The sequence below is a fragment of the Brachyistius frenatus genome, unplaced genomic scaffold, assembly GCF_029030835.1.
Source record: "Brachyistius frenatus isolate BFR_SWC_R1_liver_20210118 unplaced genomic scaffold, ASM2903083v1 Contig_15, whole genome shotgun sequence".
Lineage (NCBI taxonomy): Eukaryota > Metazoa > Chordata > Actinopteri > Embiotocidae > Brachyistius > Brachyistius frenatus.
Window position 1 is genome coordinate 916,284 of NW_027210614.1, and position 23,369 is coordinate 939,652.

General features: G+C 41.9%; 1 protein-coding gene across 2 annotated transcripts; it reads left to right on the forward strand.

Moving 5' to 3' along the window:
* Positions 1–956: 956 nt before the first annotated feature.
* dhx38 (DEAH (Asp-Glu-Ala-His) box polypeptide 38) lies at positions 957–21,010 on the forward strand. Of its 2 annotated transcripts, none has more exons than XM_069693476.1 (27): positions 957–1,204; positions 1,751–2,085; positions 2,514–2,710; positions 3,081–3,242; positions 3,336–3,498; positions 3,902–4,020; positions 4,111–4,190; positions 4,295–4,450; positions 4,594–4,755; positions 4,883–4,990; positions 5,663–5,787; positions 5,890–6,027; positions 6,178–6,364; positions 9,051–9,236; positions 9,421–9,561; positions 9,653–9,763; positions 9,975–10,091; positions 10,219–10,326; positions 10,464–10,576; positions 12,021–12,229; positions 13,678–13,832; positions 14,732–14,887; positions 15,235–15,369; positions 15,921–16,046; positions 16,142–16,237; positions 17,188–17,309; positions 19,738–21,010. In XM_069693476.1, exons 2-27 carry the CDS (start codon positions 1,754–1,756, stop codon positions 19,817–19,819), a joined length of 3,786 nt encoding a protein of 1,261 aa, XP_069549577.1. In that variant the 5' UTR covers positions 957–1,204; positions 1,751–1,753; the 3' UTR covers positions 19,820–21,010. The 2 variants fall into 2 exon arrangements, with proteins under 2 accessions (XP_069549577.1, XP_069549578.1); XM_069693477.1 differs by having other exon boundaries at positions 2,517–2,710.
* The last annotated feature ends 2,359 nt before the right edge of the window (positions 21,011–23,369 follow it).

Consider the following 23,369-nt stretch of genomic DNA (forward strand, 5'->3'; position numbering starts at 1 on the left):
AATAATTGTACAAATACCTGTTTTCAGTTGTGCTGTCAAGACTGTTGTGAGAATTTTGTAGTCTGTATTTAAAAGGGTTATAGGTCTGAGATAGTTTACGATTCTTTTATCTTTTCCTGGTTTATGTATTAATCTAATTATGCCTTGTTTCATTGTCGCCATCAGCTCCTTTGGGAGAACACATTCATTTATTGTCTGAAATAATAATGTTTTGATTTCGTCCCAGAAATATTTATAAAAGTTAGCGATTATTCCATCTGGACCCGATGAGCGATCTGAGGTATATTTGTGATAATGTGATCAAATTCTTCAATTCCCAAATCTTCCTCACATCTATCCCGGAAAACAGCGTCAATTACAGGAATCATATTTTGTATCTTTTCAAATAATTTAGCACTTTGTTCAGAGGATGATGATTTATAAAGGGTGCTGTAAAAATCCAACACTTCTTCAGTTTGATTCTGTGCATTCTTCTTTCCTTGATTTTTTTTTTTTTTTTTTTACTCAAGGCTATAGATTGCTTCCTGATAATGAGTTTCAGATATTCCCATGTCTGTATCGAAGTAGTACTTGTGTTATCATTTTCAATATCCACAATTTTTGTTTTAATTTTCTTACAGCCTTCTTCATTTATTAGTAAGTTAGCATTACATTTCCAGTAACCTTTTATTTGATTCATTTCATTGTTTCTGGTTAATTACAGGTTTATTAGACAATTTTTTTTTTTTTTTAACGTTCTCTAAGATTGGATTGGATATTAACCAGTAAATGTCTTTCCTCTTTGTTTAAGTTTCTTCAGATATCTATGAATTTATTATCATTGATGAAATTACCCATAATTGGGTTTCTATGTTCTTACAAAACAACAACCATCCTGTCCCTCTGTAAACGTACCCGTTTAAATAAAGTTGTCACTGCTCTTCGACCGTCATCCCCTCAGAATTATGGGATAGCAATGGCTGCTCCCCTGTCTGTAAACATACGCGTCGTGTTAACGAAAGCCGCAGTATAATTATTTTCCAGGCCGCCACAGGTCTTCTTTTCACCACTCTCTCGTCCCTTAGTTTGCCTTTATAATCTCTAACTTCATGTGAGAGTTTCAGTGTTATACTGAAAGAAACACGCGGCGGTTTTCCGCGGTTTGCCGCCTTTGTCGGGACAGAAACAGCTCACAGGCTAGCAACGGCTAGCTGCTCCGACCGAGGTACGCTAATTTAATTCATCTACCTCCTTTTTTTTTTTTTTACACATGAAAATAGGATTCATTTGATCTGCGGGTTATTGTAGTAATCACAGTTAACTGCCCGGACACCCAGTCCAGGTTACCTAATACTCTTAAAACAGCGGAAAATGATTCCACCTAATCTTAGTTTTAATGTTAGCCTCAAGTTACTTAAATTATTATTGACGTAAAACAAAAGACAAGAAAGCTACTATAGCTATTAATATATGGATGAGGTCTAACGTGGTGGCCATGGTATCTTTGGGTTGGTTCTCGGTAAAGTGATAGATTACTAAATCGATCATTTCGAAGACTGATCGGACGTCAATCATAAAAATGTATAACTCATTGTTGAATCAAATGATTTATCAAGACAGAATAGCAAAAATATATATATTTTTCTTCCAGCCTCATCACTGTGAAGATTTGCTGGTTTTCAGTTTCGTATCATTATAAATTAGAACTGAAACGGTTAAAGTTGCTCTCTTCAGATTTTCACATCTACCACCACATGTAATCCCCTCCCAGATAATGGATGATGATGATGTGTCCATGCATCGGCTGGAAGGGACTGATCCAGCTGCTCAAGTTGGTGGGCTGATAGTAAAGAAGAAGAGTGCTGCTGCAGAGCCCCATGTTTTTCGGGCTCCCACTCCACGCACCTCTTTGCTGGGTCTGGATCTGCTGGCTGCCCAGAAGAGGAAGGAACGTGAGACAAAGGACCAGGCGGATTCCAGCGGTGAAGACGTGAATACAAAGAAGTCAAAGGTTTCCTCATACAAGGACTGGGAGGAAAGTAAAAGTGACTCTGACTCCGATGAAGAGGACGATGATGATAAAAATAGAGACTCCAAGAAGGAGAGGTAAGAGAGAGAGTGCTGCACGCAGAATATACGTTTATTGAAAGTAGTGTATAATGTATGCAAACGTTTTTGCACCCTCCTGCAAATTATGTTTGTTGATGTGGGAAGTTAAATAACGAAAACACAACCCCTGCTGCAAAAGATAGTAAAATTAACCTGAAAGAAAAAAAAAAAAAAATCTTTCGTAGTTGTTTTTTATTTTGAGCCTAAAAAAGTTGAAAGAAAAACCCCAAACTTTACTTGTAGCTTGTGCAAAAAGTTATGACAGTCTACTGAGTCGGGACTTACTCCCCTTTGGCAGATATCGGAGCTTGCAAACAATTTATGCAGCCAGCCAAAAGTCTTTCTTATTTTTGATTTGAATAATTTTTCATCAGTGTACAGACACAACATGAGTAATGTTGAATATTTCATGTTTGTCTTGATAGCAGGAAGTATCGTGTGACTGGTTCTGAGACGCCCTCCGACCCTGGAGGAGTCAGCGAGGAGTTCAGACGCAGACACCAGCAGAGAGAGAAAGACAGACGAGAGCACGGAGTCTACGCCTCGTCCAAAGAGGACAAGAACAGAGAGAAAGACCGAGAGAGGAGCAGAGATAAAGGCAGAGAGCGACGGGGTGAAAGAGGTGATTGTATTCCTTGTATCGCTTCATTTAAATTGTATTTTAATGAGGTGAGACTTGTGGTTTTAGTCCAGTCCAATTCAAACATTTGCTCGTAGTAGTCTCTCAAATGTAAGGATTATCATATTTTTGTAAATTAGATGCATTTTAGATTTTTGACTGGTGTCAGAACAAAAAGCCATTTTTGGACTCTGGCCACTTATGATGAGCAGATGGGTCATTATTTTGTATGTAATTAATTAATTAATTCATGTTTTGTAAAGTGGATCGGGCATTGGAAAAACATTAGAGGTAGATTAACTGATCATGAAAGTAACTGTTAGATCATATGATGACGATGATGAGTAATTCTCCTTTGTTCTCGCTCTGTCAGATGAACGTGAGGGCAGCCATAGCCGTGGCAGCAGCAGCAGCCGGTCAGAGCGTTGGGAACGCAGTGAGAGGAGCGAGCGCTCACAGAGAGATGGCTGGTCTGAACGCATCAGCCGGGGGACTAAGAGAGATGAACCTCTGACACCACAGCAACGTCCCAGAGGCAGGGGTCTTCTTTTTTTTTTAGTTTCTTATTTTGCTTTTATTTGAATTTACCAATTATTTGGTTGACAACATTTATTTTGTGTGTACATAGATTCTTTCACACCTTCAAGATCCAACTGGGAGGAGGACGACAGCGGTTATGCAAGTTCAAGGCTTTCCCAGTGGGAGTCTCCGTCACCTACCCCGTCTAACAAAGAATCAGATCGCTCAGAAAGAAGCCATCGCTCTGGTAGAGAGAGTGAGCGGAGGGACAGGTCAGCAGCCTTCATTCATTTTATCTTACATTTTTATCCCCCTGATCCCAAAGCATTCCTTTTATGTAACTTTTATTATATGTACATAAAGTTGAAAGTGGACTTGTGATAGCACACAATACATGATCATACATACATTTTAGCTATGGGTTGTTTGAATTCTACAGCATGACTGTTTTCTGTATGATATGACCACATTTTCAGCGCCATTATTCATACTGTCACCTTTTTTGTATCACAAAATATTATCCCAACATCCTTATTATGCCCGGACACTTATCAGAGGCTTTGGTAAATCACCACTGTAAATTTTACTCTCTGCATCTGACATGAAATGGTTAACTGCTGACAAACTCCTGCTAATGATTGATGCTAACATAATATTTATTTTCTGTGTGCGTAGGTCAGTCAGAGGCCGTTACCCTGACGACACACCCCTGCCTACCCCGTCCTACAAGTACAACGAGTGGGCCAACGACCGAAAGCATTTGGGTTCAACGCCACGTTTATCACAAGGAAAAGGTACTATTCAAAAAAACAAGCCACTTTGTCCTCGGAATGCAAGATTTAAATACCTGAATGTCTGATATCATTTCTTACTCTGTTCTTCAGGCAGGAAAGAAGATGGAGGAGAAGGAGGATTTCTGTTTGATGATGAGGATGAGAAAGAACAGTGGGAGGAGGAACAGAAGGTGAGCATCACAGTTATCACTCATTCTTGCCTAAAAGAAACAACTGTTAACTTTGTCCTGATTAAAAGTGGTTTTCCATCTCTAATTGTCTCACTGAATTGCAGCAAGCTGACAGAGATTGGTACATGATGGATGAAGGCTACGATGAGTTCCACAACCCTTTCACTTCCACCTCTGAAGAATATGTAAAGAAGAGAGAGCAGATTCTTCAGAAGCAGACTCAAAAAAGAATATCTGCCCAGAAGCGACAGATCAATGAGGTAAAATCACAGCGTTACTGATCAACCAAATCAGAACTGTGTGTCTGCATGCACAGGCATATGAAATATATGTGTTTATTTGTTATTGTATTTGTCTTGTTAGCCCATTTATCAGTGTAACAGGCTGTGTTTCTTTTTGTCAGGATAATGAGCGGTGGGAGACCAACCGAATGCTGACCAGTGGTGTGGTGCAAAGGTTGGAGGTGGATGAAGACTTTGAGGAAGACAATGCTGCTAAAGTTCACCTGCTGGTTCACAACCTGGTGCCCCCCTTCCTTGATGGGAGAATAGTCTTCACTAAGCAGGTAGTAATGACCAAGTTTAGGATCAAAGACCTGTAGTCACTCTGTTTTTCATATTTATAATTGACAACTATAATTGAAGACCATAAGATTTAAATGTTTGTATGTGGGTGTCATTTGTCTCTTGCAGCCAGAGCCTATCATACCTGTGAAAGATGCTACCTCTGACATGGCCATCATCGCTCGGAAGGGCAGCCAGCTTGTCCGTAAACATCGTGAGCAGAAAGAACGCAAGAAGGTAAGATGGATTTGCAACTAAAAATCCAACTGGTTTACGGTAGAAGAGACCTGGCTGTGTGATCCTGCTTCAATATGGGGAAGGTTTAATACTTTTTCAATAATATTGTGTATACCACGCTGTGCAAAAGTTTTAGCTAAGCTAAAATAAGGATGCTTTCAGAAATATGATCATAATCATCATGGCTTCTATTTATCAGTTATGAGTGCAGTAAATGGACAAAAACCTAAATCAGTATTTAGTGTGACCACCCTTTGCTTTTAACAGCATCTATTCTCCTCGGTACACTTGGCCAGTTTTTCAAGGCACTTGACAAGTAGGTTGTCCCAAGCCTCTTGGAGAACTTGCCACAGATCCTCTATGAATTTAGGCTGCCATGATGTTAATTTCAAATCTCGGTGGGTCCACACCATCTGTTGCAGGACTCGTTGTTCTTCTTGACACTGAGAATAATTATTTATGACTGTTAATGACATTATGTTTGTGATCATTGTTTCATGCTGCAGAAGGAATTTTTGACCAATCAGACACCTCCACCGTGATATTCCATTGTAGATAAGAATCCAAACATCTAATGGGCCGAAACGTTTTGCACAGTAATGTTTGCAGCTAAAGACTGCAGCTTTAAATTTCATAATCAGTGAATTAACTGGAATAACTATGTTCTTTCAGGCTCAGCACAAACACTGGGAATTGGCAGGCACCAAGTTGGGGGATATCATGGGTATCAAGAAGAAAGACGAGGAGGACATCTCTGGGGGCAAAGCGGTAGGCGAGGACGGCAAAGTGGACTACAGGTGACCAGACTGACATTTCACATTTTCTTTGTCATAATCCTCGTAGAGCTGTCGTGTCAGCTTGCTTGACCCACCATATTCATTTTCTTTTTTTCTTTACAGAGCAGAGCAAAAGTTTGCAGACCACATGAAAGAGAGGAATGAGGCCAGCAGTGACTTCGCTAAGAAGAAGACCCTTCTGGAGCAGAGACAGTACCTGCCTATCTTTGCTGTCAGACAGCAACTTCTGAACATCATCAGGTACTGATACCAAGACTACTCTCATTGCTCTCCTCCAATCCAACTTTATCACTTAAAATTCACCTAAAAAGTGATTTACATTTATTACATCCAAACTGTGTTGAGTCATTCTTTGAGTTGTGACTGACTTGTGTTTACTGCCATCTGCAGGGACAACAGCATAGTGATTGTTGTTGGAGAGACAGGCAGTGGGAAGACCACCCAGCTGACCCAGTACCTGCATGAGGACGGTTACACCAGCTACGGCATGGTGGGTTGTACTCAGCCCCGAAGAGTAGCAGCCATGAGTGTGGCCAAGAGAGTGAGCGAGGAGATCGGCACCAACCTTGGAGAGGAGGTGAGACAGCTACTCTGGAGCACAGGAAAACAAACTGCAAGTGAGAGTATCTTCCAGAGCCAGCCTGCTTTCTGCCTCACTGAGCATTTTTATCTCTGATTTAGGAATGATTAGGAACACCAAAAAATATCTTGCTGTTGATATGTGGATAGATAACCTGCTGAGTATTGATTTTAGAATTAACTATAGCCATTCACATGACATTTACTTTTTAATTCTTTAAGCTATTGAAAGGTTTTGACTATCACTCCTGTTTGACATTTTATTACATCATTTCATTGATGAGGTCTGACAATATGACTGGAAACTAGCTGTTACTATTGGTTGAACTACAATTTATTCCACACACAAACCACATACTTGAAAGTGGAACTGACAACAAATGAATCCAAAAATGTCTCTATCGACATGTTGAATCAGAAAGCAGTAGCTGTGAAGCAGTAGTTATAGCGAGACATTTGGCTTAATAACTTGAGTGCTCACCTTTGTCTTCACTTTCAAAAAGTAAACATGGTAAATCTGTGAACTTAGTTAGGTTAATGATGTTCGTAAGACACTGTTACTGTAGTGATTGCAGTGCATAATGTTGAGACTGAGGTAGTGTCTCTTGCCAATCACAGTAGTGATATGCTGTGTAACACTGCCATCTGGTGGGTGACTTGGGATTTGCAGATAATTAGAAGTAAAAGGAAATACTAGTGATGATATAACATTTGTTATATCTGGATATACATCCATACATATCTGCATGTATATACAAAATAAATGCTTTTTTTACTTAGCCAGTGGGATTCAGCACTGTATTTCTTTTAATATATATTTTTTCCCTTTACTTGAAATGCATGAGAATGTCACACCATAGTATTTGATGTTAGGGGGAAATTTTTTTCGCTACAGCAGCATACAGAAGCATTAAGATAATAATAGAATAATAGAAAAGCAATAAAATAGCAGTAAAAAATATTAAATATAAAATATAAAATACACAGTATATACAGTACAGTATATATCTATATATATTATATACAAACAACCAAGAAACACAGACAACAGTGTTATTGTTATGTGATGGATTTTGCCAGAGGTGAGTTATTGTACAGTCTTATTGCGGTCGGCAGGAATGATCTCCTGTATCTGTCCTTGTGACAGCGGAGCTGGAGGAATCTTTTGGAGAAAGTGCTCCGCTGTCCCTGCAGCAGGTGGTGGAGAGGGTGGTCAGGATTATCCAATATGGATAATAGTTTGTTCAGCGTCCTCCTCTCCACCACCTTTTCCAGACTATCCAGATTGTAGCCGATGATGGAGCCGGCCTTCTTAACCAGTTTGTTAAGTCTGTTGGTGTCACCGGCTCCAATGCTGCTCCCCTAGCAGACCACAGCGAAGTACAATGCACTGGCCACAACAGACTAGTAGAACATCTCCAACATCTCGCTGCACACATTGAAGGATCGAAGTTTCCTCAAGAAAAAGAGTCAACTCATCACCTTCTTGTAGACAGCGTTGATGTTGGTCTTCCAGTTCAGTCTGTTGTCGATGGACACACCGAGGTACTTGTACTCCTCAACCATGTCCACATCCTCTCCCAGAACTCTCAGCGGTTGTGGAGCCGTCGTCTTCCTCCTGAAGTCGACCACCATCTCTGTGGTCTTGGCTACGTTCAGGAGCAGGTGATTTCTGCCTGCCCGCTCCACAAAGTTCTCCACTACTGCCCTGTACTCCTCCTCCCGTCCATCCCTTATACACCCGACCACTGCAGAGTCATCAGAGAACTTCTGCAGATGGCAGGACTCTGAGTTGTACTGGAAGTCAGTGGTGTTTAAGGTGAACAGGAAGGGGGACAGAACAGTTCCCTGTGGAGCTCCAGTACCACTGACCACCGTATCAGACAGCACACCGCCCAGACGGACAAACTGTGGTCTGCCTGTCAGATAGTCAGTGATCCAGGAGACGGTGGATGTGTCCACCCCCACCACCCGCAGCTTCTCACTCAGCAGCAGTGGTTGGATGGTGTTAAATGCACTGGAGAAAACAAAGAAAGTGATTCTCTCAGAGTCACCGGTTCCATCCAGGTGAGACTGAGCTCGTTGCAGCAGGTAGATGATGGCGTCGTCCACTCCCACACGAAGCTGGTATGCAAATTGCAGAGGGTCCAGTGAAGATTTCACCAGCGGCCTGAGGTGGGCCAAGACCAGCCTCTCCAGCACCTTCATCACATGAGATGTGAGGGCAACCGGTCGGTAGTCGTTGAGGCCAGATGGAGTCGTCTTCTTAGGGACTGGAACCAAGCAGGACGTCTTCCACAGCACCGGGACTTCCTCCTGTTTCAGGCTCAGGTTGAAGAGGTGTTGTAGGACCTCAGCCAGCTGGACGGCGCAGGTCTTCAGGACCCCGGGGCTGATGCCGTCAGGACCCCGGGGCTGATGCCGTCAGGCCCTGCAGCCTTGCGCTGGTGGAGTCTCTCCAGCTGTCTCCTAACCTGGCCAGTCATCACAGAGAGGGGGGTTGGGGGGGGGGGTCAAGCTGTCGATGGAGGAAGAGCCCTTTGAGATTGAGGGCTCTATGCAGTTCACCAGAGGGGGGAGGGGGGGAGGCAGCAGAGGTGTTTGGGAGGTGTATGTGATGAAGTTCTCTAACGTTGTGGCCATACATATGTTTTATTTGGTTATTCTGACAATGTCTCCTGCAGGTGGGCTACGCAATCCGCTTTGAGGACTGCACGTCGGAGAAAACGCTGATAAAGTACATGACGGATGGAATCCTGCTTAGGGAGTCTCTGAGGGAGTCGGACCTGGACCACTACAGCGCTGTTATTATGGATGAGGCTCACGAACGCTCCCTGAATACAGATGTGCTGTTTGGCTTGTTACGTGAGGTCAGCACTCAACTACCTTCTCTATTAAAGATAGATTTTCTTTGTTTCTTCCAAAACCGATAGACAGCTCTCTGCTTCAATGAAATGTTTTTTTTTCCAAATGATGTCTCCTCTTCTGATTCCAGTGTAAATACTTTATGGTGTGAATTTAAAACGCCACTTCCGTTTTACTGTTTCCTACCAGGTTGTGTCTCGACGCACTGATTTGAAACTCATAGTTACCTCTGCAACAATGGACTCAGACAAATTTGCAGCCTTTTTTGGCAACGTACCCATATTCAACATTCCAGGAAGAACCTTTCCAGTGGACATCTTGTTTAGCAAGGTACGTTTATGTTTCTATTCTATGTTCACATAAAGTGTGTTGAGTGTTTTTGTTTTGTATTGGACTGATTTGTTGTGTTGTGTCGATACAGACACCTCAGGAGGACTACGTTGAAGCAGCTGTGAAGCAGGCTCTGCAGATCCACCTCAGTGGGTTGGTGGGAGACATCCTCATCTTTATGCCTGGGCAGGAGGACATCGAGGTGAGGGACATATGGCTGTACTGCATGCTGTGTTTTTATTTTATTTTGTATTTATCCTTAACTCCTAAAAACACAGAATGGGAAGCAAACACATGCTATCTTCATCATGTTTTATTAGCATGTGTGTGTTTTATTTTGAAGGACAGGGGAAGAGAGGTATTGTCCATTTTGTGTTTCTCAAGGGAATTTGCGTTTTTCCTGGTCTTTGCAGGTGACGTCAGATCAGATCGTGGAGCGTTTAGAAGACTTGGAGAATGCTCCTGCTCTGGCTGTGCTGCCTATTTACTCCCAGCTTCCATCTGACCTCCAGGCCAAGATCTTCCAGAAGGTTTTTGATCACTGCCCATAATGTTGTATTGTTTGAGCTATGAATTAGTTTTCCTTATTTCACATGCATTTATACACCTCTGAAGACATAGCTGACCCCCTGCTGCTTGACTTTGTTCCTCTGCTAGGCTCCAGATGGTGTGAGGAAATGCATTGTTGCTACAAACATTGCTGAGACTTCCCTCACTGTGGATGGAATCATGTTTGTTGTGGACGCAGGATATTGCAAACTTAAGGTACTCGGTTGCACTTCAAATACATTTTGTATGTATTTTAAATTTTTCATATTATGAAAGATCATTTTTATGTGTACAATATTCAAAGCAAACTGATATGATTGGAGTTTTACTCACTACTTTCTTTTTCTCAACAGGTTTTCAATCCTCGCATTGGAATGGATGCTCTCCAGGTTTATCCGATCAGCCAGGCTAATGCCAACCAGCGTGCTGGCCGAGCAGGACGTACTGGACCAGGGCAGTGCTACAGGTAATACTTAAGCCCTTGTCTGCTCTCAGCATACATTTGAAGTTACAAACCCATGCACATGTTTCACATACCAAGAGGTCTGAGCTGGAATTGGAGCATATTTCATGGTTTTTCTATGCTCAGACTTCTGCTCATTACCTTAGCTTTTAGTTGTTAATACTGAGGGTCTCCTGATCCTACAAGAGGAGGGATATTCTTATTTTGTCCTTCTTTGTCTGGACTGCACTTTGTTAACTTTCAAATAAACCACCTTAATAAGATGTCTTTTCTGTTACTGCACCCCTGAACGAGTAGCATCATTGTAGCGTAACTGTTTGTTAAGGTGTGTTTTCTTCCTTCTGTCACTTGCGATCGGTGCTCTTCTCAAATGGTGTGCTTAAGGTTCTGGATGCGTGACATGGCCATGTTTTCCAGTCAGTCAAGGGGAGGAAGGGAGGGAGAGAGAGAGTGAGAGAGGGAGGGAGGGAGGGAGAGGGAGGGAGAAAGAGGGAGAGAGAGAGGCCAGAATCCGAATCGCCAGAGGATTTCACGCAGTTTATCACTGTTTATGGCAGGGACATGTGCCACAGGAGATCCTGTCAGAGGTTTTCCTTGACCTCTCTCTCTCTTTTTCCACATTAACTCAAGTAGAGACTGAGTCACACACACACACACACACACACACACACACACACACACACACACACACACACACACACACACACACACACACACACACACACACACACACACACACACACACACACACACACACACACACAGTGATACATTTTTCATTCCTAATGAGCTGCAATGCTTATGAAAGCCCACATATTTCAGGGTAAATCCAGCCCACCTGCTCTTACACACAAGCTCACAGAAATCTATGAAGAATCAGTTTTGGAGAAGCTTTACACACTGAGCACAGTCAAGGTGTTTTGAGTAGCTGTGGATGTGTATAAGCGTTAGAGAGCGCACAGACTGAGTCACGCTGATTTGCTCAGCTCGCATGGAAAATTCCCCACTCAAAGACCCTTTTAGCTGTGACTGCAGGCCCCCTCGTACCAGCTCACAACCGTCACATTCAAATCTGAATTCTGTAACCATAAGCATCACAGCTGTAATTGTTGAAAAAGAGGAACCTTTACTTTAACTTAGACCCTGGATGTTCCCCTAAATATTTTTTTTTAGCTTCCTGAAGTTTCCTTGGCAATCGATCTACATTTGGTGCTTACTGCTCATTTACAGAACATATTACAGAACAAAATACATCAGTGCCACACAAGAGAAAGATATTGGCCAGAGAAGCATACTCTCTGTCCCAGTTTACATCAAAAACAAAAACGAATGATCAAACATCTGTATATTGTTAAGATTTTACTATGACATTGTTTTTGATGGCTTAAACTTTACACTCATTCTGTATTTCTATCTTCATGTCTGTCTCGTATCACTTGCCGTCCAGGCTGTACACTCAGAGTGCCTTCAAGAATGAGATGCTGACCACCACCATACCAGAGATCCAGAGGACCAACCTGGCCAATGTGGTTCTGCTGCTGAAGTCTCTGGGTGTTCAGGATTTGCTCCTCTTCCACTTCATGGATCCGCCACCTGAGGACAACATGCTCAACTCCATGTACCAGCTGTGGATCTTGGGAGCTCTGGACAACACAGGTGGGTTGTGAACAAGTGAGAATTACAGTCCATCCATCTATTAACTTTAGCTTTATCCTGAACAGGTTCACGGTGATCTTTTAGCCAAAGTCTCTGACAGGTTGCCAGCGCTAAATTATCATAGGAATCATAATGATATCATGATACAGTCATCTATAGTTTATGATTTAAAAGTTATTTCCAATATATTGAATTTTGGAATATGTTGCAATTTAATAGCTTTTTGACAACTAAGTAGAGGTGTATATGATTGATTGATTGATAGATAATCATTTTTTTTCAAACACAAATTGTAAGACTTTCGATGAGATAGATAAGACGACTGGCTCTGCAGGCTTCCACACAGGACGGTGCCAGTTGAATTCAGCTGTTTCAAATTGTGTGGATTTGATCCTTTTCTTTGACTTATGTGAGAGTCAGCTCAATGTCTTTGAGATTCAGACTGTTAATAAAATAGAACAAGTCACTTTCAAAAATTTGGGGGATCCCCCCCCCCCACACACACATTTGATAGGCAAAACAATTACTGGATTTATGATGATTGACAAGTATTTGTACAGTAAACCCATGTTTTATATTGCCAACTAGTATATAGTCAAACATAATAATATTTTTAAAGTATATTATTATCTATCAACATTGTTATGCAGAATGAGTATCCTTTTTCAATTGCCTGTAGGGAGCAGACCATACCCAGGCTAGTCTTAGATACTATAGGGCCAGTCATATAAATCATCCTCCTGATGGGATGAACGAGGTTATTGGGTATTTGAGAGTTGCACTTCCCTCTCGGCGCTGCTTTGAGCGGCTACATAGTGATGGTCACAACACAAACACACACACACACAGGAGACTAACTTGTGGAAAGGATGCTGCATTGATAATGCAAACTGGACAAACAGCCCTGGAGGAGGTAGTTGTGAGGTTTTAGCCAGTGAAGTAATTGCCTAGTAACTGATCCTGTGTTTGATTTGACTGGTCGGGTCTCATTTCTGTCTCATCCTTAGCCAGATTCCAGGGGATTTAGGGATTTGGGGATAAGGGGGGACTTTTGATGATTCCCTGTATGGTGTGTTAACAGCAGATTATCTCTGATTAAGGCTTACCTGACCAAAACTGGCTGCTCTGCTACTCTGCTTTTCCTCCTCGTAAGCTTCTTAGACTCTTTCGTCTAATCATTTAAATCAGAAACTGCAAAGTTTTTGATCTCGCTCCCTTTTTTTTCCCCCCACAAGTATTCTCAGCTGTCAGCAGTTCATCCTCCTCTCACACTGATAGATAAATAAGTGTCACATTATGCTGGCTTCTCCCTTACGCCAGCAGGCTTTTGATGGAAAAGAAGCTTATCACTCCTCTTCCTTCTTGTCCCTTCTCTTTCCTTCACGTCTCATGTACTTTTATATTTTACACATGTGACCTTGTAATTGTGTTCACTGTTGACTTCTCAGGTGCTTTGACACCAACTGGGCGCCTGATGGTGGAGTTTCCCCTTGACCCCGCCCTCTCCAAGATGCTGATCGTGTCCTGTGACATGGGCTGCAGCGCTGACATCCTCATCATTGTCTCCATGTTGTCTGTGCCAGCCATCTTCTACAGACCTAAGGTATATCTCTTTTTTTTATGGCACTTGCTTCCATTTGATGTAGGAGCTGCAGAAGAGGTCGACTGGAAATGTGGGGAAATTGAGCAGGGGACTGACATAACTCAAACCGGGGTCATTTCGCCCACGTGGTATGTTACCTAACCACATGGCCATCGGGATGCCCTGTATACCTCATTTGATAGTTATTGTGTAATTGAGACAAATATTATTAATTATCAGCTTATTTTAAAATGCCACTCCAAAAAGGCTGGAGGGCTCCTGACCCTATTATCATATTTTTTTTTTAAAGCATCCATTTTCTGTGTTAAATCATTAATAATCCATATTTCGTATTAACAATGGGTCACTGGTACAACTTGTATCTGAATGGTTTCTTTTCATGATGAACCCACAGAGAATCACTGGACTGTGCAGTTCTCTATAGCTCTGTCGAGCCTTATAGCATTTTATAGCTTATTGTTTCCAGCTCAAAAGTTTACTGTTATGCTTCATTCTCACCACCCTCATAACATTATTTTTGGACAAAGCTTTTTCAGGGGAAAAGCTCTTAGAATGCACTGTACCAAACAGCAGGCAGACACAGTTAGCGACTAGCAGTTTAATAGCCAGATAATCCCCTCAGGAATTAGCAGATTCCAAAAACAGAGCTAAAGAGAGTGAATGTTGGACTTGGATTAGCTATGTGGCCAGGAACATGACTCCTTATGAATAATATTGGCGCTCTGCATCGGCTGGATGAGTGAATACGCGATAAGTGTTTTATACCAAATTTACTGTTTTGTCTTAAAAGGTGACAATATGTCTGTCTAGGTTGAGTTTCGCAGCTCGTTTCTCATCGTAGTGTTTTTAAACATGAATGAAGACTTTTAATAATAAACTCGATCTGTTTGTGTCTGTAGGGTCGTGAGGAGGAGAGCGACCAGGTGAGGGAGAAGTTCTCGGTCCCAGAGAGCGACCATCTCACCTACCTTAATGTCTACATGCAGTGGAAGAACAACAATTACTCCAGCATCTGGTGCAATGATCACTTCATCCACACCAAGGCCATGCGCAAGGTCAGAGCTGCACTGCTTTTTTCTGCCAATACTCTGTGGCATCGGATGGAAACCTATCTTTCAGTTTGCACTTGTTAAATTCCAGTATGTATTGTCAGATTTTACAGTTTAAATTTAGAATAAGTGATAGTTTGGTGATTGCATACATTTGAGGCTTTTTCATTATCCTGCTACTGAAGTTATTATAAAATATAAAAGTGCGCAAACACGGAAACTTCTCTCTTTTCTTTTTTTATTGTGTTACAGCAGCGATATATTTTTTTCCCCACAAAACAATCAATTGCAAGCCAACTGTTTTTTTTTTTTTTTACCGTATTCCCCTTCCAATAAATATTGTTTTTGTGCAGGTACGTGAGGTGCGCTCTCAGTTAAAGGACATCATGGTGCAGCAGAGGATGAACTTGGTTTCCTGTGGCTCAGACTGGGACATCATCAGAAAGTGCATCTGTGCCGCTTACTTCCACCAGGCTGCCAAGCTCAAGGTACTTTCTGCACTCTAGGTTTTCCTCAGTTAATATGTTCTGCCTAGTGGCGACTGGTTGTGGCAGATTTATAGCAGCATAATTACAGAATGGTGAAATATCCCCTCTGGCCTCACATTATAACAGTGCTAAAATCTAAGAGGGAATTTGAAATCATGACTATATAATGAAGGTTCTCAGTTTGACTTACAAGTACCCAGCTAACCTAAGCAATCATAGTAATGTTGGATATACTTTAAATTTATTTTCCTGCTGTCTCAGCCAGGTGGAGAAGCAAATTAGCCCGGGTGACCTGCTTTGCTCTGACCTTAAAGTGCACCCATAGATGCAGGCACAAAAACACATTTAAACTTCAGCACAATACGGCGCACACACACACACACACACACACACACACACACACACACACACACACACACACACACACACACACACACACACACACACACACACACACACACACACACACACACACACACACACACACACACACACACACAAATTCAGAGTTGCACATTTAATTTGTTATTTATGCATGTGTTTGCTCCTAGGGCATTGGTGAATATGTGAATGTGAGGACAGGCATGCCGTGTCACCTCCATCCCACCAGCTCCCTGTTTGGTATGGGCTACACTCCGGACTACATCATCTACCACGAGCTTGTCATGACCACAAAGGTAAGAAGTCTTGATGGCTGCAGAGCTCGGCTTGTGTAAAAACAATTCATGGCATGTTTGGTGTTGATCATTTATAACTTTGCTTTGTGTTGTAGGAGTATATGCAGTGTGTGACAGCAGTGGATGGAGAGTGGCTGGCAGAACTTGGTCCCATGTTTTACAGCATCAAACATGCAGGAAAAAGCCGACAGGTATGTCAAGACAAAGCTGGTGCTTGTTCAGTGCATAGGTGCTTGTTCAGTGCATATTAGGTTCATTTATAGTAAAAGTGTACTCTTTGAGGTTGCCTGATTTTCAACGATCCAATCGTGGGGAATTTTAATCTAACCGTGTACAATATTTGAACCCAGCGGGTTCTAACTTTCTTGTTTGTTTTTTTTATTTTTTATTTTATTTATTTATTTTTTTTTACCTCTGACCTCTTTAGAACGTAGCTGTCTACTGACCTCTTGTAACTGGTGGATTTTTTTCCAATGGTTCTGATCAGTTCAACCAAAAAGTGATTTTTTTTTTTTCTTTTCTGAAATACTTTTTTTTTGGGGGTTAAGAGATACAATTCTCCAGTAAGTCACAGGAGAATAAGTAAAATATGACAGTTTATTTCTTACAATAAACCTTATTTTGTCTTGCTTTCCTATCTTGTTAATCCCAATTGTGACCCCGTCAGATTTCTCTTGTGACCCTGAGCAGGGGACAGGACCTTTTAGACAGCATGTTTTCAATGTTGAGGCAATGGTTTGGGAAAGATATTTTCCTTTTTTAACATGGCAATGCTGAAAAAGGTAGATGTATAAAGAAATGATACGTGTTGTCTGATGTGGAAGAACTTGACTTGCCGGCACTGTTGAGATGAACAGGAACTGACGGTGAGCCAGGCCTTAGTGCCCAATTCTAGCGGCCATACTTACTAATGCACTTGTGGCTGAATGGGAGCGAGTCCCTGCAGCGAGGATGCGTTCTCAGAAAAGTGAAGGCTGTTAAAGCAGCACATTAATGCCCATGCTTAGGAACAAGATGCACTTAAAGCTATAATGTTTGGGTCTCCTACTTTTTGTCAAGTATTTGTTGAGTGTTTCCAATCATCTTCTCCATTTTGTTGTTGTCTGTACGCTTTCTTAATACGCGCGTATTTCTCATGTAGGAGAACCGTCGGCGGGCCAAGGAGGAGATCACCAACATGGAGGAGGAGATGGCCCTGGCCGAGGAGCAGCTGCGAGCGCGTCGAGAAGAGCAGGAGAAGAAGAGCAACACGGGGAGTGTTAAGTACGTCAGCAACACATCTCTCCTCCCTCTGGTTCATCACATGGGCCTCATCCAACAATAGTTCCCCGTGGCCCTCATTTTCCATACACAGTCAAGATTAGAAACGTTTAATTTACCTACCCTGCTGCCAATCCATATCTTCACTCCTCCCTCCCTCCATCCTTCCCTCCCTCCCTTTCCTCCTCCTCCTCCTCTCCTCCCACTCTCTCTACTCCACCTTTCTCACTCTTCATGATGAGCTTTTCTCACCTCTGGTCCCTCCAGACGAGACAAAAAGAAATAATATTGACTCCTGGCTGACCTCCATTACTGCAGCAATTTAAATTGTGCCATAGCAGAACAGAGAAAGGAGGGGAACGTTCATTTTCAAATTAGACCAAAAAAATTAATTTCACACCCATCTGCGAGCTTTACAGAGAGAAATAAGGTTATAAAGACAGATTAAAAAAAACACTTTTATTGTTAATTAATCAGCTGATTTATCTGTCCTGAGCTTAGTCTGACTACGTCTGTGACAGATATGTTGAAAATAATCACACTCGAGGTATAGGATTAAGAATGAGATTTAAGCAGAGGAAGTTGGTTGTGTGATAATGAAGTCGAAGGCTCTCCTGGGCTCGCGGCTGCCTTTGTCCTCCGGCAGGCCTCACAAGCATCTGCTCTCTGAGTTCAGCGTGGCCAGGATGAAGTATTTGATCGGGTGTGCCTTCATGTGCTGGCTGCTTATCACCTGCTTCTCTGCTCAGCAGCACAGATCAGGGCTGTGAATTAGTGAAAGTCCCAGGCAGCTGTTTTGTGTACAAATGTAGAACATTGAGTGTTTTTAAAATCACATCAGTGTGCAGTGGAGGCCTGTGTAGCTTCACTTAAGGCGAGACATTGCAGGCCAAAATAGTTTTTATGCAATGGTCAGTTTTAAGATTTTGGGCTATTTTGCTTCCCCAACATGTCTGCTTTCACATTCGCGGAAAGAAAACATCGTAAATATATATCTTGTGTTTATTTTATTACACTTTTTATATTTGCGTCTGTAGATGTTTTTTTAATTCACCAAAAGTAAGCATGTCAGACTATGAATGAAATTTGAACAAACCCTTCTGTTAAAACCTTCAGAATATAGTTGGTAATAAATCTGTAAAAGTTTGGTCAGCGCTGTTGAAGTGAGTGAGAAAACAGCTTTAAACTTTTACAAAATATCTTTCAAGGGCGTTTTCTCAAAATTAGTTTTTTTTTGTTCATACTCTGAACCAGAAATCTCCGTTTCAGTAGTACTTGCGTACACCAAACCTTCCAGTCTTATTCCTATCTATATTATGAGGGTTTGTTCATATATTATTCATAGATGGATTTAAATAACATTTCATTCAAAAAACCATGGCAAACATAATTTTTTCGGATTTATAAAGCAAGGATAAAAAGCGATGTCAAAAATCTCCTCTGTAAAAACATTTGACTTTAATGTCAAAATGAAACCACTATTTTGAACCTGGCTTCATCCAACATTCAGATTTCTGTTCTGGAAAGTTATGCAAAGTAGCACAAATTTAATAGACGATGTGCCTATTTTGCATATTAAAACAGTATAGTTCAGAAAAATTGTAACACACATTAATAGATTTTTCATAGTACAGGAATGAATGAAGAGCAGCTGATTCCCGCATTGTTGGGAAAAACAAACAAACATTCAAACTTCCACTTTACAGCAAATGTAAAATACACATATTCTGTAGCAAGTGGTCTAAAACACACCAAACCGAAGGTATGGACCTTTAAGTGGAAAACACTTGTAAATGTGTGTGCACTGTGTAGCAAGACACACTGTTCGTTCTACATTTGTGCTCATTGCTGTTATGAAACTAGCAGCAGTTTGTGTTTTGGGGGAACGACAACAATTTCTCCTGAAGTAAAGAAGGAGAGGCGGCGAGCGGTGGACACAGTGACAGAAGAGGGTTATTGGCTGATGGTTGTAATTGCAGCAGGTGTGTGTGTGTGTGTGTGTGTGTGTGTGTGTGTGTGTGTGTGTGTGTGTGTGTGTGTGTGTGTGTGTGTGTGTGTGTGTGTGTGTGTGTGTGTGTGTGTGTGTGTGTGTGTGTGTGGAGCAGAAGGGAGCGATGAGGGAAGTGTGGGCAGTGTCAGAGTGCCACGCTGCTGTAATTAAAGATGATAGATTGTGCTGTCAGAGGCGTCAGGCTCTACGTCCCAGCACTCTTCGCAGAGACACCAGTCTGCCTTCTCACTCTCCTCCAGTCCTGCTGCTTTCATGTTCTCAGACTAGTCCTTTTTCTGTTTTGGACTGCTGCTGCTCACCTAATGCGAGACGGTTTTTTTTCCTAGCAGTTTGACCAAACAGAGCAACAAAGAATGAGGCTGAAAACCATCTTGTCACAGCAAATAAAACTTGTCTGCGTCTGACTTTTCTCTCGTTCAGGGCAGTGAAAATCTGCACACCGGGAAGAAGAGAAGAGGCCCCCATGACGCCCAGACACACCCCGGCCCGCTTTGGACTGTAAATCCATTCCTGGAAGTAAAAGCACCCACCCCCTCCCCCCCTCCCACTCCCACCCTCCAGCATGTCCTTCGTAGGGGCCATTGTCATCCTGACTTGGACCGCAGGAGCCCAAATAAAAACAGTGCAACTCCCATCTGTCCCTCCCAGCAAGGCCATCAACTGCAGTTCATGAACAGACCACTAGAGTGAGAACTTGTATAAGGCACAAGACTTGGAGACAAGACAGGTTGATCAAAATGCCTCCCTCCACCTTCATCGGCCACTAGCTGTTTCCATGATACATTTTAAGGAATAAAGGACTGTGTTGTTTTTTTTTTTGTATATTGAGTATTTGTATGTGCTCATTCTTGAAAGGATTTTACAGATGTCTCTAATGATTTTACCCAAGTAAAAAGAAATAAAACTTCATTTTCCTGTATTCCTGACTGTATTACAGCTCAGTACAATACAGAGGGCGACTGATAAATAGTGGTCTAATTCCAGTGTCTTTGTGTCCTCGCGTTTAATAGTGTTGTAGCTCCAACAGCGTGTGCCACCTTGAAGTGTGCCTCTACAGGCTGAAGCACTACTCAAACTACTTGTGGCATGAGTGTCTACTGACTCCAGAGTTGTATTTTAATAACACACACAACACACTCATGCAGGCTTAGCCAATTGACCTTTTCCTACTTTCTGTTCACCTTGTTCCAACAAGGTAATGTACCACAGCATTTGCTGGAGAACTTCACCACGCTGGATTAAACATATCAACTGTTTTATTGTCACGGTCCCTGTGTTCAAGATAGCACCGTTTCTTTTGTGGTTTACCACCAAACAAATGTTTGCATATTTGTCTTTTAGGAAGGAGCTTTTGTAGTTGTACGCCCTCTTCTGCCCTCAGCTGATTAGAATATCACGCGTCTTCAGATAAACTGGTCTATCTGGAACAAATCTGTTTAGTGAAGGCCGTGCTTGGATAGTAACAGTGTCTCTGTTTTGTCTTTTCTACATGGAGTCCAGACAGATCATCCTTTTTTTTTTTTTCTTTTAATGTCTTTTGTAAATGAAAAAAAAAAAATTAAAATAAATGTTAGCTATTTTTTTTAATTCCAAGTAATTTCGTTTGATATTGTAGTCACTGTGCTTTTCAATGTAATGCATAACATTTAAATTTGTGTTGCAGTGGCATGGATAAAAGCTTGATAAGTCAAAATGATGCAAATTAGCTCAGGCTATTATTTCTTCACATGCAGCTTCAGTGTTACTTATGTATCTATAAAAAGAAAACCGTGGTGTATGATGAAGTTACAAGTTCTCAGCTCTGCACATTAAGCATGTCAACAATTGAATTTGCCATATTTATTGGCATTGAAAAAGTAACAATACTGTAAAAAAAAAAACTTTTTCAATTATTGATTTATTGGCCAATTACTTCGGATGGGGATAGTTTTTTTCCCCCATTACATTTCATAAAATAGTAAAAAGTCAAAAAAGTGGCATAGTTTCTTTGAGCCCTTAAGGAGACATCTGGTTAGAAGATAGAAAACTGCTCATCACAGTTTTCTGAAGCCCCCCAAAAAACATGTTAAACTTGCCCCTTCTGTTCAAACAACAGACCAAAACTCAAAGATATTCAGTTCACGATCACAAAAGACTAAGAAAAGCAGAAAAACCTCATCTGAAAAGCTGGAACAAGAGAATGTTTGACATTTTAGAAATATGACCGAAACAATGAAATAATTATTAAAATAGTTGCTTGATCATTTTCTGTTGAAAGACTAATCTTTTTAGCTCGGCAAAAACCTTATCAGACTTTGAGAGGATGAAGAAGATACTGATTGATTTGTTGGAAAAGGATTTCCAATTAAATGGAAACTCTCCTAACAGTCATGTGCTCAACATATGAACTTTGTCCTGCAACAAACGTGATGGGTCAAAATACAGGGAGGTCATGGGCCTATTGTTTGCACAATGTGTAAATGTAAATATAAAGAAACCCAAAACACTACAGACGTAACTAAAATGCTCATAATGAAATTCCCAGCGCGGTTGTTTTCAATATCGGCGTCACAATTGTGAGCTGAGGTAAGTGAAAACTGATCAGAGAGAAACAAAAAGCATGGATCTGTCCCTCCCGCTCTCAACCACTCACACCCACATTTGCCACTCATCTTACATGTGTGATCCCCGGGCTTTGAAACCCCTCGGCTGTAAAGATGCCGATATGCTTTAGATGAGGAGCCGAGCTATATGTGGGTGCGTCTTGTGTCTGCTTTGTTGAAGCCGTACGTAAATCTTCAGGTCGAAAGACTGTTGAACAAAAGCCTGGATGGTGTTTCAGTATCTTCATCACGGTTATTCTGACATTCCTTGGTGTCTCTCAGCTCAAACCTCTCGTGCTAGCCGGCATCAATTTGGAAGGAAAGACAAAAAGAAGCCGGCCTGTCTGCGATTTCTTCAAATGCAGTGTGCAACAACGAGCAATGTTTGTCTCTTAGCCGAATCCCTCTGCTACACTCCTGTGTTGTTGGTCAGTCATCGTCTGTCTTACTGTAACCCTCATGCAAATAAGTACATTATGAGCGTCCCCTCAACCCCCTTAGTTGTCCAAGTTGTCTTGAGTGAGCGTGGCAGGTGGAGGAGGGGATGGATATAATGGACACCACCAACTTTAATGAGACAAATCTCAGCTATGGGCTGACATTTTCAAATAGTCCTTGAGAATGACAGTGTCAGCAGTCACCTTTACTGAGGCTTTCCAGGGAAGGTCCCTGTAATGATGGAGGGAATTAAAATGGCCTCCAAGGCGGGTGCAGATAGGAGCCACAGGATTAGGGTGCAAAGCCACACCTCTTAAATGGGCCCTTCTGCCACACCCCAAATAAAGAAGCTGCCTTTTGGTAAGGGTACATCCATCCACTAGACTACACATCGTCACCCTGAGGTTTGATGGAGGGATTATGGTGAATCTTAGCTGTTGACCACTGTGAGATTTGTTGAAATGAGCTGTCCCTCTCACATTAACTGCCCCGCCCTTGCCTTCCTCTCATTCTGCCCCCCCCCCCCCCTCCCCACACACTATTGTTGAGTGTCTGGTGGCTGACATGGACAAGCTCTGCTGTCATTACAAACTTAATAGGAGCAGAAGTAAGATTGATGAAAAAAAAAAAAAAAACAGAGGCATCAAGTGCTTTTTTAATTACCTCTTGTCCCATAATGGTGGCAGGACAAAGGCACTGAGCAAGGAATGAACCATTTTCTTTCTCTTTCTACCCCTTCTCCGTTTTGTTGCCTTGCTCACCCGCAATAATGAACAGCCTTCTGGGACCCAATTACATCCAAGGCTGCATTAGGAGCGCAGCAGGCCCAGTGGAAACTTCAGCTGAGTTTCCCCTCATACACCCCCCCACCCCCACATGCTGTTACCCTGCTGGAGATGGCCTTCACTTGATTGAATTTTGAATGTTACACACCCCACACCTCCCCTCCTGTTTTCCGTAGTCCCTTACCATCAACCGTTCTGAGCCCACGTGTGGTTTATGATGGAAACAGGCGGCAATGTATGCTTGTTG

Coding starts and splice junctions, on each gene's coding strand:
- dhx38 (XM_069693476.1), top strand. CDS start 1,754: ATGGATGATGATGATGTGTCCATGCATCGGCTGGAAGGGACTGATCCA. Junction 4,191..4,294: donor AGTGGGAGGAGGAACAGAAG/GTGAGCATCACA, acceptor ACTGAATTGCAG/CAAGCTGACAGAGATTGGTA. Junction 10,092..10,218: donor AGGCCAAGATCTTCCAGAAG/GTTTTTGATCAC, acceptor TTCCTCTGCTAG/GCTCCAGATGGTGTGAGGAA.